Raw genomic sequence first — 16,107 nt, 5'->3', positions numbered from 1 at the left:
TTCAAAGAGAGCCGCAGAGTACAGGACGAGCCTGACAGAGGTAGAAGGTAAAGACATCACTGGAGCCCTGCACAGCGACGCACTGTGAGTTTTCAGCCCAAGAAAAATTCAAATTATGCACAAAGAGACACTTTCAGGCCAGACTGAAGTTTGTCAAGAACAATCTGGAGAATGACTGAACGATACTGGAAGCACATACTTTAGTCACATGAGATGAAACTAGAGATGCTGCTTATATTTGGAGAAAGAAAGGAGAGGCATACAACCAAAGGAAAGCACGATGGTGGGAGTATAATGCTGTGGGGACGCTTCAGTGTGTCTGAAACTGGAAATCTTGTCATGGTGGAAGGCATCATAAAGAAAGGAGGATGCGTGAAGATTTTAAAAGTAAACCTAAAGCGGTCAGAAATGAAACCAGGTCTGGGCCATTGCTTCGTCTTCCAACGATGACCCAAAACATACATCGCTCCTGGTGAAGAATGACCTCCAGAAGACCAAAGTGAACATTACTGGCTGGCCTGCACAAGGGAGCTACTAATTTTGACCCTAGTAATCATTCTGTTTGTAAAATAAAATAACGCAAGCATCCAAAATAAAAACGATCATTTCAGGTACACAGACATACTGTCAATCAACTAAATGTTTCCATTTTAGAAATATAGGACAGTCTTGAGATACCAGCATTAAGATAAAATGTAAGCCCAAAGGAGCATCATGTAGAATAACGGACATGTTTTATTGAAATTGCAATTCTTTTCTTATATTAAAATTTCTTGGGGATTACATGTGCGATAAACTTCTTTACACTGACGGAAAGAGCAAATTTAACTGGTCAAAATGAGTTTGGCACCCTTGTTCTCGATGAACAAAGTGCAATTTGATGTAAATGAGGATAATTTTGAGCAGGGAGTCATTCAGTTCTCCTCTAATAATAAAAATGTGGAGGCAGAAACTCAGCATAATAGGTCCACTTTAAAGAATGAGCCTTGTGAATTTTAGGTAGAAATAAAAATCGTTCTTTACTGGTTTTACCACAAATATTTTTTTTTCTTGGATGTTGTCTCACAAATAACTGGCAAATAGTCAAATATTACTGTTAATGAACATTAGTAATATGAGTTTTAGGTATTGCACAGTAGGTCTGCTAAACATGACAGTGTAGCATTTGTGCACACAACTAAAAACCTATAGCTGCTGAACATGGCGTGAATTAAATTTCCAGCATTAAATGAGTAATGTGCGACTGTTTTTAAGTCAAGGTGTTCTATCAAAGAAATATACTCTGATTAGTATCTGAATGAATTTAAAAGGGGAGTTCATGGACAGCGGATGCCTATAAAGTGCCTACTTGTAACATCCACACCAAAGCAGGCATGAATAAGCAGATTATCCTTTAGCAGTCCCTTTACAAACAGTAGGCAAGTTTATTAGGTTACATTGAAGTTTTATTTGATGATTGGTCATGTGATCTACTGGTCGGGCAGCCAAATCACATTTTGGGTTTTAATGCAATTACCAAATGCATCACAATGGAAAATGCAAGAGTATCAACTATAAAAATAGCACCAAAGCACTGAATCGGTCTGCAGTTCTGATCACTCACTGCTCTTTTTCAGTTTTCATCTGCTTTGCTGTTAACTTGTTTAGAGTCTTCTCAGCCACTCCTGCCTGAGCCAAAGGATGAAATTCAAATTTCTATTTAGTTTTACCTTAAAAAGTTATTGCCAAATGGCAGCCAAGTCAAGAAAATCACTGAAGCTTGTGCACTCTGACTGGAGCTACACACGGAAAATGACTTTCCCCCCCAGTTTTAGTTTTTTTTTAGTTTTGTTTTAAGGAATACAAAGCTAAATATGAATATATGTGTGAACAGAGGAAAGAGACACCTGAAGGCTTTTGCTTGTCATTTTATTAACAGCACTGTGCATACTTCCAAATTGATATGAGCTTTAAAAACCTTAAAAAAAAAAAAAAAAAAAAAAAAAAAAAAAAGCTTTTTACTGTTGAGAAGCAATGCAGCCGTGTGGAACAACAGCTCCCTCTTCTGGCAGATAACTGAAATACCCCTGGTTAGCATCAAGCTCAGAGTCTGAGGCCTGATGAGGCTGAAGAAGCATAGAGGACAGATTAACACAAGCAATACCGCATCATTTTGCCTTCGGAGACCAACAGGTACACATCTATACCAACAAATGCTCTTCCAAAAAACATCTAAAAAACAAAAACATATGGCACTGCTCACTGAATTATTCACATAAGTAAACAAATCCTTTGGAACAAAATACATGTACAGGAATGCAAAATGAAATATAACAGCCATTTTCTTCCTCTTTTCATATCTAACTCTATACAATTTGCTTTTCTTTAGAGTGACAGTATCAAAGCACAAACTGGTATAATGTGCAAAAACAACGGTAAATAATACATGACAATGACATGCCATCCTTAATATATAAACACACACTGGTACAGTATTGATGATATGAGGGGAGCTTCCTGTCCATTAAACATCATTCAAGAAGTTTCTCAAGGCAACTAGGAAGAGTAAAAAAAAAAAGACCCCAAAATGAAATAAAAGAGGGTGAGACAGCACAAAGCTTCCAGTCAACATGCAGAGACACCCAGAATAAGACAGGGCTGACTTACACGATGCACGCACTCCCAGGGTGGGTGAAACCCCCCCCCCAAAAAACATTCTTCATATGCTGGGAGAGGTTCAGTCAGTGTACCTAGAAGCTGCTTGGATGAATTCCTCATAATGCATTCGTAATTAGTACCTGGAAATGAAGCTGCTGTCTTTATAAACCTGCAAACACTGGAAATAAACAAAAAAAAACACTAATGTGCAAGTTATGACAAACCAAAATGAGTAATAGGCTACTTGTGTGACTTCATTACGCGGAAACTTTTGGCTACATGTCACCTGGATGAACAGACAACTGGACAGGTGAGCTGCTGTCTATGCCAATATGAGTCTCTTCTGGGTTTGTTTTTTGTTTTGTTTTTTTTGACAGACAGGGTGAACACCACTTGTTCAGACATACATTATTATTCCTGAGTTAGCTCTTACAGTCGGCCCAAACACTGATTTTCTGTAGACTTGGAGGGGTGCGCCAACAAACCCATGAGCCTACGATTAAAAAGCCTCGGCAGTCGCTCCCTTTCAGCAGGACGAACTCCTACAGAGGAAGGAAACCGATGTGAAAGAGAAGCTTGAATCTGTTGCAAAACGTCTGGTTTCCATTCCCAGAACATTTTGCTTGTGATATTTCTGTTCCTCTACAGATTCTACTTACAGAGTATATTTTATATTTATATATATGTTAAGAAAAAAAGAAAAAGAAAAACACTGAAGATTTGCGACCTGATAGAGCTGCGTGCTCACAAGTCGCTTGTACTTTCAAGTATGCTACATTACAGACTAGAGAAACACATGATACTGTCACTTTAAAGAAGCAGAATGACGGTTAAACACAATATTCACAATTGTACATTGAAGTCTTAATTGTTTAGCACTAACAACAGTAGCAGCAGTGAAGCACTTCTGAATTAATTATAATAACAATATTTATGATCATATTACAATAATATATTATCAAAGTAAAATCAATGACTTTTTTTGTTGTTGTTTTTGTAACACCGGACTGAGCTGGAGATAGAAATCTGAACCAGTCAGCCTAAGAAGTTAGTCAAAAATAATAATAATGATAAAAGATTAAAAAAAAAAAAAAAAAAAAAAAAGCGTTCAGCCTGTCTGGTACTGCAGGGGCGTCAACATTAGTACGTCCTCTAATCTCACTGCCAGGCTCTACAGCTACACTGGGCCCTGACACACAAGTTCGAGCAGTAGTACGTTTACAGAGCACGAGTCTTGAGTACACAGAGTGTAATTCCACATTCATGTTGTACAGGAACAGGGGTTCGTTTTAAGAGCAGGGCATGAGGTGTAGGTCACACACACACACACACACACACACACACACACACACACACACACACACACACACACACCAACAGTCCAGACCTGAAACCATCTTCATGCTACTTTGAAAAAAACAAAAAACAACAACATGACAAAACAAGCACAGTTTCTAAAACAAAAAAAGTACCAAAGCAACAGTTAATCGAAGGCCATAACAGACTGAATTCCAAATGAAGAAGCTCTGCGGCATGTTTTTTTTTTTTTTTTCCTTTCTTTCTTCCCCCCCCCAAACTGCTGCTGACCAACAAACCCGGGTGAGGAAGACACCCCGACTCGTCCTCACCCAGTTACAGAAATCTCCCAACCGACTCTTTAACCTGGTCCCATCTGCCCTTTTTTCGCCTGTAACAACCGTGACCCTCAAAGCTGCGATCATTTTCACATACTATATATGCACGTACTGTATATATTACACACATTTAATATATATTTACTCATATATTAAATTTTCATATAGACATACATTTTAGTTTTCTTTGTGAGGTGTTGGTTACATTTTCAGCAAGAGGCTTCAAAATGAAAGGATAAGAATCCATCTCTCCGAGATTCCTACAGAAGCCTTGCAATTATACGGCGTTCCATTATTTGTCGTTGCTCCGCACGGGATGAGTCCTGCGGAGATGTTGTTGAAAACTAAGAGGCCGGCTGCAGCAGTTCAAAGAAGGCCAGACACTGTGAAAGCGTGTGGAGTGCAGGGCGAGAGTCCCGAGACACTGCGAGCTTGCTGGAGTAACAGCCAGTTAAAAATCCACAGGGGCGTAGGGTGTCAGCCAGCACTGGAGCTAGTGCTGCAGGCAGTGGCTTTGGGTTTCGGGCTGGTCTATGCCAGCCTAAACCAAACCAGGCTGGGCCAAGCTAGGCAAAAGAGAGCAAACAGGAGAGAGGCGGGAGGATGTGCTATGTGAGAATGTGCGCGGTAGAGGGAATGGAGACAAATTCGCGCAGGATGTTCTTGGCCATCTCGATATTGTTCTGTGCAATCATCAGTGCTTTCTGGATGTCGTGCTGAGTGTATCCCTGACTCATTAGGTGCTCGATCTCGCTACTGATTTGTGGGTTGGCTTCTCCTCCTGTTGCCCCGCCGCCGAGCGGAGTGGGGGGGACTGGGCTGGCCCGACGCTCGGAATTGATTCGTCTGGGAAGGGGCTTTGGAGGTCTCTCTGGTGCCTCCATTGGATCTGGGAAGGCTGAGGAAATGGGAAGAGTGAAATCAAAGGGTCTGGCTTTGGTGGAATGACAACCAACATAAACTAGTTTTAAACATAACAGCCAGTGTGGGTCAAAGACAGAAAATAAAACTACTGGAAATAATGTGAAAATAATGTGGAAAAAAGGATCTTGATCACTGAGGTAAGCTATGAACTTTTTATCTTAACACACATTTGATGTCCTTTCCAGTGTAGTGGCTTTCAATAAACCAGTCATAAGGGTTCAGCTCGAATCTCAGAGTTAATCAGACTGTGTGAGCACTCTTTGATCCTTAGACATGAAGACTGAAGATGGGAACAATCAGACACTGCAATCATCCTCCAGCAGTAAATGTCAAGTCACAACAGAGGCCAGGATATAATGAACACAGTCTCATCAGCAAACACCTGAACACTTAAACTCAGAGGTGGTGCTTCTAACATGGAGTCTCTCCTAAGTCATCTAAAACACTGCTCCCTTTATCTACTCTCTGCTTTAACTTCTTTCTTCACACCGTGCTGTGTCTGCTGAGGCAAGTACTGCTGTGTTAGCTCCTCGCAGTCTTTGGAGGAAGACGTCTGTGTGGTCACTACGGGTTTCTGATGACACAGCAGGTCATCCCACATCAGGTTGTTTCCACCATTCTGAGGACATCGCTTTGGATTTAAAAAAAAAAACTATTTTAAGGTCACTAATGTAACGAAACAGCTCTCTGTAATTACTGGTCTTTACTTTTCTTTGAATCTGCACGCACCCACAAATGCAGATGATGTACAGTAAAAGAAATCAATTCATGACAATCAAAGTCCAGAGCTGAGTCTAATATTAACTCCAGAGAGCTTCTGGAAAATCTGCATTATGTTTGGCCCCAGACCAGGAAGCAAAATGCTTTAGCTGACTTTTCAGGCTGTGATCTGGTCAAAGAACTTTTGGACGTCGAGTTATTGATTCATCAGCAGTTTTTGCTGATTTTGAGCCAGAAAGGACGTGAAGGCTGTAGTTATAAAATTGCTATATACGAGTGATTTTAAGAGACAGGCAGTTTCCCTGCAGCTGCTGTCCCAGACGTAAAAAACTTTTAAAACATTTAAAATGTCAAAGCACTTAGAAGTCCATATTTAAGCAGGGTAAGCTGAATAACAGATGAAACGCAAGTAGAAATACAACATTAAAATCACCTGTGGCAAGCATGGGTATGTTTATTGATAAAGAACCGAAATCATAGTAAAGAGAAAAAAAACAAAACAAAAAAAAATTTTTTTTAAATCAATAAACTGTTAAACTTACACGCTGTCGCTCCAGCATCCGCATCTAGAGAAAGACGATTGAAAGCTGCTGCAGCGCATAATGAGGAGGATGAAGAAGATGAAGACAAAGACCCCCCCATTTCTGAAAGGGTCCGTCGGGCGGGAGGCAAAGGCAGTCGGGGTTTTGGGAAATCGTAGCCGTTCTCCTCCTCTTCCCCGTCGTCAGCCTCATGGTCTCTGGGACCGTTACTCACTGGTTGAGGGGGCAAATCTGAATAGTCTGAAAGGAAATCAGAATATGACATCAAACAGAGAGATTAAAAGTTTAATACATGCTCGAGACCTTAACCTGTTTAATTTCATCTGGTTAACATTGTCTAAAACAGTTTCAGATAACTCACAAGCACAGTCAGAAGTATAAGTCACATTTATGTCAATACAGAGGTGTTTTTTCCCAGGATGTGCAGTGGTTTTAGCAAATAAATAAAACTTCAGAAAATCCAGATGAGGCTTGTCTGATTAAAAACATAAGATTTTTGCATATTCAAAGTATTACGTGAAAGTGAATTGCTCTGAACACTGCACACGGCCCTGCCCCACAAAGCCCAGCTGAGATTAGTGGGTCACAAATACCTGAATCTCTCGCTTGTTGTGACCTGGGCTGGGCGTTGAACATGGCTTCATACATTTGGAGTGAATGAGGTACATCGTCCAGAATCAGCCTGCAAGGCCAAAAGCAAAAATAAATCAGTAGAGACAGTTTATTTTTCTTATGTGCTGCGAGAGAGTAATAGAAAGGCCTGAGTACCGTGTGTTCAGTGCAGAGGCCTGGGTCTGTGTCGGGACTGCTGACATGGGCTGTGGGGGTCTTGGGATTGGTGGGGTCTCCCCCATGAGTGGAGTCGGGATGGGGGGCAGAACGGGCCGAGAAGAGGGGATCATGTACTCATCATCACTGTCATTTCCTTCATCTCCTCCTGCTGGCCTGGCTGTAGCTGGGGACGCTCTGCAGTCAGATCCAAGAATATTATTTATTAAGCACCATTTATATTATGTAAAATGATCCTTAAAAAAGGTACTGAGTATAAATCAACTTCAAACAAGGTAATTTGTACAGCTTTGTGGATTGCAAGTAAGCAAAGAGCATGTCAGTGATTCAGGAAAGATAAGATCCACTCCACTGAGATGCTTTCAGCAGCACTGAAACGTACCTGTTTGCCAGTGCATAAATGGCGTTGGCTGAGACAGAAGGTTTGACTCTGGGGTTGTCGTAATCTTGACCAACTCCCGTGGAAAAATTCTGAAAAGGAAACAAAAGATGGCATCTTAGAAACACTGAAGACAAATATTTTTGTAGTTAAAACTAAGAATCATAAATAAATTAAACACATTAAAGGCAGCTCTTAGGATTTAGACCTGCACAGACATGCCAGTAGTAAAGTAGAAGACTATGAATCAGAATACAGTGGAACCAAAGACTTTAAACTCTCAAAAAAGACTAGGCCTGCTCGTCCAAAAAGTAAAAAGCCAACCTTAATGTCATTGTCACTGTTTTTGTGACAGATAACATAATTTACTGGAATCCATATAAACAGTATTCTGAATAATTTCAGTTTTGTTTGGAAAGTTAGTAATAACTTTAGTGATGTGTGTGCCAGCAAATGAATCAAACGGCAGTTGAATGTGCTGTGTTTTGTGGTTGCTCTGACCAGCTGGTGGTCCAGACTGAGGGAGCTGTTGTTCTGGGAGTCTGAGCGAGCGTCCATGGCGGAGGGCAGTGCCAAGGGGAGGGAGTGCCTGTTGGAGAGTTCCCTGACACCTGCTCGGAGGTCCCCGCCCAGACAGGGGAACTGGGTGGACGAAGAGGATACCGAAGAGGATGACGAAGAGGAGGTGGGAGCCTTGGGAACCGGCCTGGAGGTCCAGTCAGACAGGGGCCGGTTTGGGGGTGTAGGAGGGAGTTTATCGCGAGGGGGCTCCCCGGGTGTGCTGGGCAAGGGCCGCCTCTGAAGCCGTCCATCAGGGGCTGCCCCGGCTGTGTGGGGACGGTCTGGAGGAGGGGGAGGGGGGAGATCACGCAGTGCTGGGGGAAGGGGAAGAGGCTTGTCTTTGTGATGAGATGGTGCCTGGAGGGAAAAACCAAGGAGGAGGGATCTCAATTAGACTACATGCGATATTAATGTGAAACCAAAGAAAGCTCTGTGCTGTTATCTTCAGTGCTGGAAGTAATCCATTTAGCAAGAAAGCCACTGTTTATGCATTAGTCATCATTTCCAACAATACACGCAACTTAGATGAACAACACCAAGCAAAGATGCTGTTTATCATGTGCAGAATAATCAAGCTTTTCATCTGCAGTTTCATTTTATCTACATTTAAAAGATAATAAAAATGTGGAAATATGGCAGTTTCCCAGAGAAGGAAATCTGAACATAAAATGCCCTGATGATTGTGACCGCACAACCCACCACAAAAGTTGAGTAGATTAGGATTAGGCACCCACTAAGCCATGACACACTCTACTGTACATAGACTGGACATCAATATTAGACTTGTAAGTTTTTACAATCCCTTCTTGTGTACATTTAGTTACCTTACTGCTGACTCCAGGGCTGGAGGCACCAGGGGGGTTGGGAGTTCTGTGCGGTAATAGGTCTAGTCTGGGAGGCACCGGGGGAAGAGAGGACTGAGGAGTCCCAGACATAGGTGATGGGGGACGCTCCACCTGGATGACGCACAAAAGAGCCAAACACAGATTTCATCTGATCAGCATTATTCAAACACAATCAGACGGAGTCCAAATGCCACTTCTCATTTTGCAAATATCACAAATCTCCTCTCATATCTCTGCAATAACATCAGGCCAACTGAAAACTCTCATAACCTTATAAGGTTACTTTACAGCACTGTTCAATATTAGAGCTTTATTTTTTCTGCAGTTCCTCAAACGTATCTTGTTTCAACACAGATGAAACAAACAAGTACGCACAAGAAATGAGTAAATATAGAGTAAATGGTCAAAGAGGTCAGGCCAGCAATCAAAGCCAAAGAAATTCCCGGGACCACATCAAAGTGTGTATGATCTCAGGTATTCGCCTGCTCTATAAACAGATTAATGCACACAGAGTTTCTCAGAGGTACATAAAAGATGTAAGACAGGAGAATGCCCCACATATCAAATACAAAGAGGCACAAAAAGCTGCTACCTTGGTGCCATGAAAGATGGAGATGAAAGACTTTAGATAGGAGATGTGAGCTTGAAGCTCACAAGAAGTGAAAAGGCCAGGGCAGGGAGCGTTTCATCTGCACAGGGTCTCTCAGAAAAGCAGGAGATAAGAGGACAGCAGGAACCTGTGAGGTGCACTCTGGGTGTTAAGTGCCTCAACGTTTTATGAATAGAAAAAGACCAGAATAGCTCACCCAGTGCCACGACTGGAAACTTTGAGTGAAGTAACTTTTTTTTTTAGTCAAGTCCGACTCCTGTCACCATCTTACCTTTGTGCAGGCAAGTTTGCTCATTATTAGATGAGGGTCTTCAAGTCTGTCATCATCATCATCGTCGTAGCTGGGTGAGGGTGCACCCTCAGCCCCAAATATGCTCTTGGAAGACCCTCCGCTGTTGTCCTTTGGGTCAAAAGGATCCACAACTATCGGCTCCGTACCCTTAATCTCACAGCGACAAAAGGGACATCCTGTTCCCTGACCTTCTGACTCCTGCAACACAGGCCAAAAGGCAGATGGTTAGAGCATGCAGAGATGAGAAAAGGGTTTTTTTCTTTTTGTGTCTGACATGTCTGAATAAAAGAGCACTTAAACAGACAGTTCACTTCTCAACAGGTTTGCGTTATGACACATGAACAACCCACACAAACCCCCTTGCATACACCCACTCTTGTACCTGCCAGGCAGTGAGACAGGAAGTGCACATGAGATGACCACAGGGCTCAATCTTCACATCCTTGTCGTTCTCAGCACAGATCTTACAAAGCTGGAAAGTGGAGCCCATCTCACAGTACAGCTCATATTGTTCCTGCGGGGAGAAAAAAAAAAAAAAAAAAAAAAAAAAAAAAAAAAAAAAACACATGACAAGACGGTAACATCACACAGGAACAACAGCACCTGAGATCCTTTTGAGAAAAAAAAAAAAAAAAAAAAAAAGGAGAAGAGAAAAAAAAAAGCCTGGAAGGATCTAGAGCAATAGATAGTTGTGGGGGTGTAGTTTGAGTTTCAGTCCAGTGGCTGCAAAATGAGTCTGTTCATTGTACTTACAAAATTCTGAGAACATGTATGAGTCTGAAAAGATCTTCTACAGTATTTAAAACAAAGTTATGAATAAAGATGTTGATAATACTCAAAATTCTTTAGGACTCCCACTGGATGCACTGCTGTAAGAGTGATCAGTACTGGATCCCATTTATTGGAACCAATCTTATTAACAGTTGTATTAATTGTTTAGTATCCTTTGTTTAGTCATCCAAACGTAACAAACCATTTTAACACTGCAATAAAATAAAAAGCACACGAAAAACACAGGGTTTTCAAGGGTCTTAGAAGAAGGCTGCTCTGACCTGGGTGACTTTGATATGGTCTTGAGGCGAAGGCTCGCACAGTCCTGTCAGGTCAGGATTTTGAGTCCGGCCATCAGGGAATAAATAGCTGCAGATGTAGAGACACAACAAATTAGTAAATCTATATAAAGTATCCCTGGGTATTTTGGCAGGTATGTTAATTTAGAAGTAATGATCATTATTAGTTACTGCAATTATGTGGCATGTATACCTAACAGGCTGCAGTAATGAAAACATCTGTTCAGTCCATTCATTCGCTACGAGTTCGTGCATGTACAATACGTGAGTGTTTTCTAAATGAGTCAGACTCTGTAATTACCATTTGATAAATGTTTCGAAGATAGAGGCGATACAGTTTATAAGCTTTGAAAAGTTTTCAAGATTTCCCACTTGAAATCACCATTTGATTACATGGTGGAACGGACCAACTATAGCTGTTATTAAACAAAGGAATCAGCACTGGCTTAAAAAGATGAGTTTTACGCCAGTCAGCTAAATCAACAACTCTATTGTGGTTAGAACACTGGAATGATGGGAACATGTAAAATGATATGTCTGAATTGGCTTAGAGCAAATCTCACACACAAAACTGTGCAAGCTTTGTAGGAAGAAAGCACAGAACAGGAGAAAGAGAGAAAAAGAGGCGCTCTGCAAGTAAAAATTACATCGAATCAAGGGAATCAAGACCGAACCAGTGACAAAGACAAAAAACAGAAGCTCAGAGGTCTGGATGGAAAGCTGCAAGAAAATGACATGATTTTAAGTGAGGCTCACAAAATGCCAGTTGACTTACAATCCTTCCCTGAAACCATCAATGAGAGCCTGGAAGAGGGGTTTATTATGGGGAATGGTCTGGAGTATATTTCCATCTGCAGTCACGTAGCCAATAGCCCACTGGCCCAGTCTTGTGCAGCTCAGTCGGAAGATGTAACTGAGAAGAAAGGGAAATTTTAAATAAGAAGAGCTTGAATGGTGTTAAATGGTCAGATTTAACTCTGAAAAAAGTAATAAAATACAATGAGATGAAATGTAGTAAAAGGGCAGCAGTGTCTGCAAAATGTGCACAAGAAATACCTTCCAAGTAAGCACAATCCAAATGAAAATATGCAGGCTGCATAATAAACATGCATAACAGAATGTGGCAAAATCAGCTACTTTTTTCTAATTTGCATTTTCATTACAATACTGAACACATATATACATAAATATATACTAGATCATGGGATACACATCACAGATACACACATTACATTCCGTGTATATAACACATTATAGAAACATTAAAGCAGCTGCGTTTACACCATTGCCGTAGTTACCATTCAACGTTGCTAAAGAAGACAACTGGGACAGAACTGAGTGTAGGAATGACAGAGACACAAAACCCATCACTGCTTATCAAAATAAAAGATCAATAACTAACATCAACCGCAACTGGACTAATACTGGTTCATAAGAATGACACTGTTGTGGAGCTGGAGGTGAATGCACAGCATGTTAGATCAGATAAAAATAGCCGTTTGTGCCGTGGGATGGACAGTGGAAAGGCAAGAACAAAACTGAAGAGATAAGAGATGGACCACTCCCCCCAATGTGCACTTCTCTAGTTAACTGCACAAGCTGACTAATTTGTATACAGAAATGAAAGAAAAGAGGAAGGAATAAATAGTCTTGCCAATTTTTAAGCCTAAGTGTTGGTCACAGCCTCGATGTTTAGCACAGAACTGTTGTACCCATAGTACCAACATCATTCTCTTAATGGGGCACAGTAATTTAGAGCGTCAAAAACGCTGCACTCACATCAACCAGTAACTACTGCTCCAATGTCAACGTGGCCCTACACGGGCCAGGCCTGAAAAGTGACATCAGCTTTCAGCATACAATCAGGCCATTGATGCAAGGTACCAGTGCCATGCTGCCCTGGGTTCCTCACACACAAACTAAAACACATGAACACACAAACTTTTGCATTAATTGTGAGTGAATCTGGCATTAAGGTTAAAACTGTGCCCTCTCTGTCCTCTACCAGGGACAAAAGTAGGACCTAGGTGCAACTATCCAGTTGCCAGAGTGATGATTTGATGTGAGAGACGCGTGTCTAATAATGGACAGAATCATGTTGCTCAGTGCTAAAATATATGTTGATAGAAAACTAAACTGTAAAAATACATGCAATGAAAGGTCACCGTAATGGTAGAAACATTTTGGGTATGAACTGCATTTACAAATGGGCAGTTATGCTTTATGTATTCACTGCACTGTGCACCCAGCACAACGCCATTCTTCACCAAATTGTGTAATATGTCCAAGTAATCTATAGATTACAACAGACTGTAAAGTTACCAAGCAACCACAAGGTGGTACTGGTAAAAAGAAATGGTGATGCTTGATTAAGTTCCTATACAATTATCTATCTATGTCTGATATAGCTAATGCTTTATGAACCATGTTAGACATTCAGTGTTGATGAATATTTCATGAAGTCTGGTGTGGATGTCTGGTATCATGATATCTCACCTGCCAGGCTTGTGAATGAACTTTTGAAGCCGAGCTTTGACCTCATCGTAGGTGAGGAAGGCCATGTACCCCGGGTGAGTAACTGCCAAGCTGTTCCAGTTCCGCAGCAGGGATGACCAAGGCTACACACACATACACACACACACACACACAGAGAAAGTGAGTCATCTGATGTGTGAATGTACATGGCAGTAACAGAATGAGCACAGCAAGAGTGAAATATATTGCATCACTGGTGATATTCAAGGTTTAAACAACTGTTCGGCAAACCTCATTGTGATGTACAATGACCGGGATCAATCTGCGCAAAAAGGTATTTTAAGCAAAGCAACTCATTTGGCACCACCTGGATCACAGAATGAAGACTCCTAGACTTTAGTAGACTGCTTTCCATAATGTACATTCAAAAAAAGACAGAGAGAGAAAAAAGCCTGGTTTATAGGAGCTCATGTTTCTTTCTTTAAAGGCGACTTGACCCACATCCAGAAATGCTCACAATAACTAGTAAAAATTTAACATGAAGAAGAACAGGGAGAAAAAAAAAATTCATGCTACTCCACAGCACACTCACTGAATGCATGCTGTGGTGAGTAGGTGGTTCTGCAATTGCTATCGTTAGTCTGTCTGATGTGTGAAAGGAAGCAGAATTAACACATATGACACTTAACGTGAGCTGCAAAATTGAGGAGATGCAAACATGTTAATGGAGACCCATCCAGTCCTCTTTCAGCATCACAATAGTTGCCCAAATGAAAACCTAATACTGCCAGTTGCCTAGTCCAGCTCCAGCTCCACCCTCAATCTAACCTTAATCACAGAGAGGGGGAGCTGGACGTGGTCCAGCGCCGCCCATTTGGCTCTGCAGTAAGCAGCACTTAACACAGGAAGTGACAAGTCAAAACTGTCTCCTCTGGACTCTTTTCTGGAATATATTTTATCACACGTCTGTTGTAGGCTTTAGTATTTTTTTTCCCCTAACAGACTGCACTAAATAAGTGCAATAAAGTCTGATGAGTAAGGTTATATCCAGCAACTGTACAATTACTTTTCAGGTACGTCTTAACGACATTTGAAGGGCAACTCATCCTAAACCACTCTGTTTTCACCTAACTGCACTAAGAATGCATGTTTTCTTATATGTGCCCATTTATAATCAAATCATAATTCAGCCTAAAGATATTGCATGAAGAGAGATGAGATATCTGAGAGGGCTTTTAAAGCAATATAAAAAATAAATAAATAAAAAATAACAGTCTGCTGCATATCAAGGACAGAGCTTAAAATGGCCACAGGCTCACTTCCTCTTCTGCGTTTGAGGACATTTAGAGGAGGACGTTTTTGTAAGAGGGAGTGCCATAGGAAATGTCTGTAATCTGTTTAGGCTTCATTAAGCCTGTCAGTAACATACACATAAGTAGGGGTGATGTCACTGAGGAATAAACATTAGCTGTTGCATACAAGAAATTGTGGTTCACTCGAGAGATCAGTGGTTCTCATTTGATACAGTTTTAATTGCAATACTGATGCAAAGAACTTGTACTACAAAATACAGATAAGCCCTGAAGAAGGTAGATAAATGCAGCCTTTGTGCTCCCCTTCCCAATATCCTTTGCTTTTTTTTTTTTTTTAAATCTGTCCTCATTCTATACTTAGAGAAATTTGCAGCACTTGCACACCAGAAGTATATGGCAAAATGGCACAGAAACAAATGCGCTGCTTCATGATTGTGAAATATAAATTGTGGGTTGCATTTAGCCCTTTACCTCTGAAACAGGATGCAAATAGACAACCAGTAATATGAGCTATAAAACACACAGTTAATTTAGGGGATAGCAAAATAAAATAGTTTAATTTCTTAACCTCTCAAAGATTTCATGTCAAAGAAATTCTACTTCTACTATTCTACTTTCAACCTTGCTACTTATTACTTTTCTGGAAGTAATAAAATACCTCAGGGAAGCACATTTAATGACTCTTTGAGAAAGATCGCAGTGTCGCTCTCTAGCACAAACAGACTTATCTAGGCCACATGATGCAACAACAGATGCCTATTAAAGAGTGCAAAATAATTCCCGAACATATCCTTGTGTACTGGCTGGGCAGAGAAGGAGGAAACTTTCATTGTCAGTGCTGTCTGATGGTGTATATACGTCAACAGACATCCTGCTAATAAGTTGATAGAGTTAGCTGGAAAAAAAGATGCGGCTGATTAGTTTAAGTTCATTATGTTCTGCTTAAATGAAATCTGTTTCCTAGACCAAGGCTAACAAACCCCTAGGAATTACTCTCCATCTTGGTCTTCTCTGTCTCTCTCTTCCTTTGCACATATCTGCTTTCATTAGCTCAGGAGACCACTATAAAACAAAGAGAAAGATGCAGTGTGCATCTGTGTGATATCTACCTGAAATAGCCTGGTGAATATGTCAAACTCAAAGACGGAGATGTAGTCATTGCAGGTTAGATCTATGGTGGACTTTAGGGCCATAGCCTCCAGCCCAGAGCTGATGGGATGAAACTCATGGAGAGACTGACGGAATACCTTCCAAGGCACAATGGTTCTGTAACACACAAAAACACACATTGGATGATGACATCCCCTCAAAAAAAG

The 16,107-nt window shown here is 41.0% G+C and overlaps 1 protein-coding gene across 3 annotated transcripts in view; it reads right to left on the bottom strand.

Moving 5' to 3' along the window:
- Window positions 1-3,001: 3,001 nt before the first annotated feature.
- cbl (Cbl proto-oncogene, E3 ubiquitin protein ligase) overlaps window positions 3,002-16,107 on the bottom strand; it is a 34,017-nt gene continuing 20,911 nt past the window's right edge. For all 3 annotated transcript variants that reach the window (XM_040008875.1, XM_040008876.1, XM_040008877.1), the window contains 13 exons: window positions 15,901-16,057; window positions 13,500-13,621; window positions 11,779-11,916; window positions 10,986-11,073; window positions 10,316-10,447; window positions 9,913-10,131; window positions 9,011-9,142; window positions 8,127-8,543; window positions 7,629-7,717; window positions 7,226-7,423; window positions 7,051-7,139; window positions 6,458-6,697; window positions 3,002-5,169 (listed from right to left, as the gene is read on the bottom strand). In XM_040008875.1, coding sequence (XP_039864809.1) covers window positions 4,880-5,169; window positions 6,458-6,697; window positions 7,051-7,139; window positions 7,226-7,423; window positions 7,629-7,717; window positions 8,127-8,543; window positions 9,011-9,142; window positions 9,913-10,131; window positions 10,316-10,447; window positions 10,986-11,073; window positions 11,779-11,916; window positions 13,500-13,621; window positions 15,901-16,057 — 2,311 coding nt within the window. In that variant the 3' untranslated portion in view covers window positions 3,002-4,879. The remainder of the gene's footprint in view (window positions 5,170-6,457; window positions 6,698-7,050; window positions 7,140-7,225; window positions 7,424-7,628; window positions 7,718-8,126; window positions 8,544-9,010; window positions 9,143-9,912; window positions 10,132-10,315; window positions 10,448-10,985; window positions 11,074-11,778; window positions 11,917-13,499; window positions 13,622-15,900; window positions 16,058-16,107) is intronic.

Source organism: Simochromis diagramma, unplaced genomic scaffold (genome assembly GCF_900408965.1).
Source record: "Simochromis diagramma unplaced genomic scaffold, fSimDia1.1 OVJJ01000344.1, whole genome shotgun sequence".
In the NCBI taxonomy this organism is placed as follows: domain Eukaryota; kingdom Metazoa; phylum Chordata; class Actinopteri; order Cichliformes; family Cichlidae; genus Simochromis; species Simochromis diagramma.
Note: the sequence above shows the minus strand (reverse complement) of the source record. Positions and strands in the feature narration are given on the sequence as shown.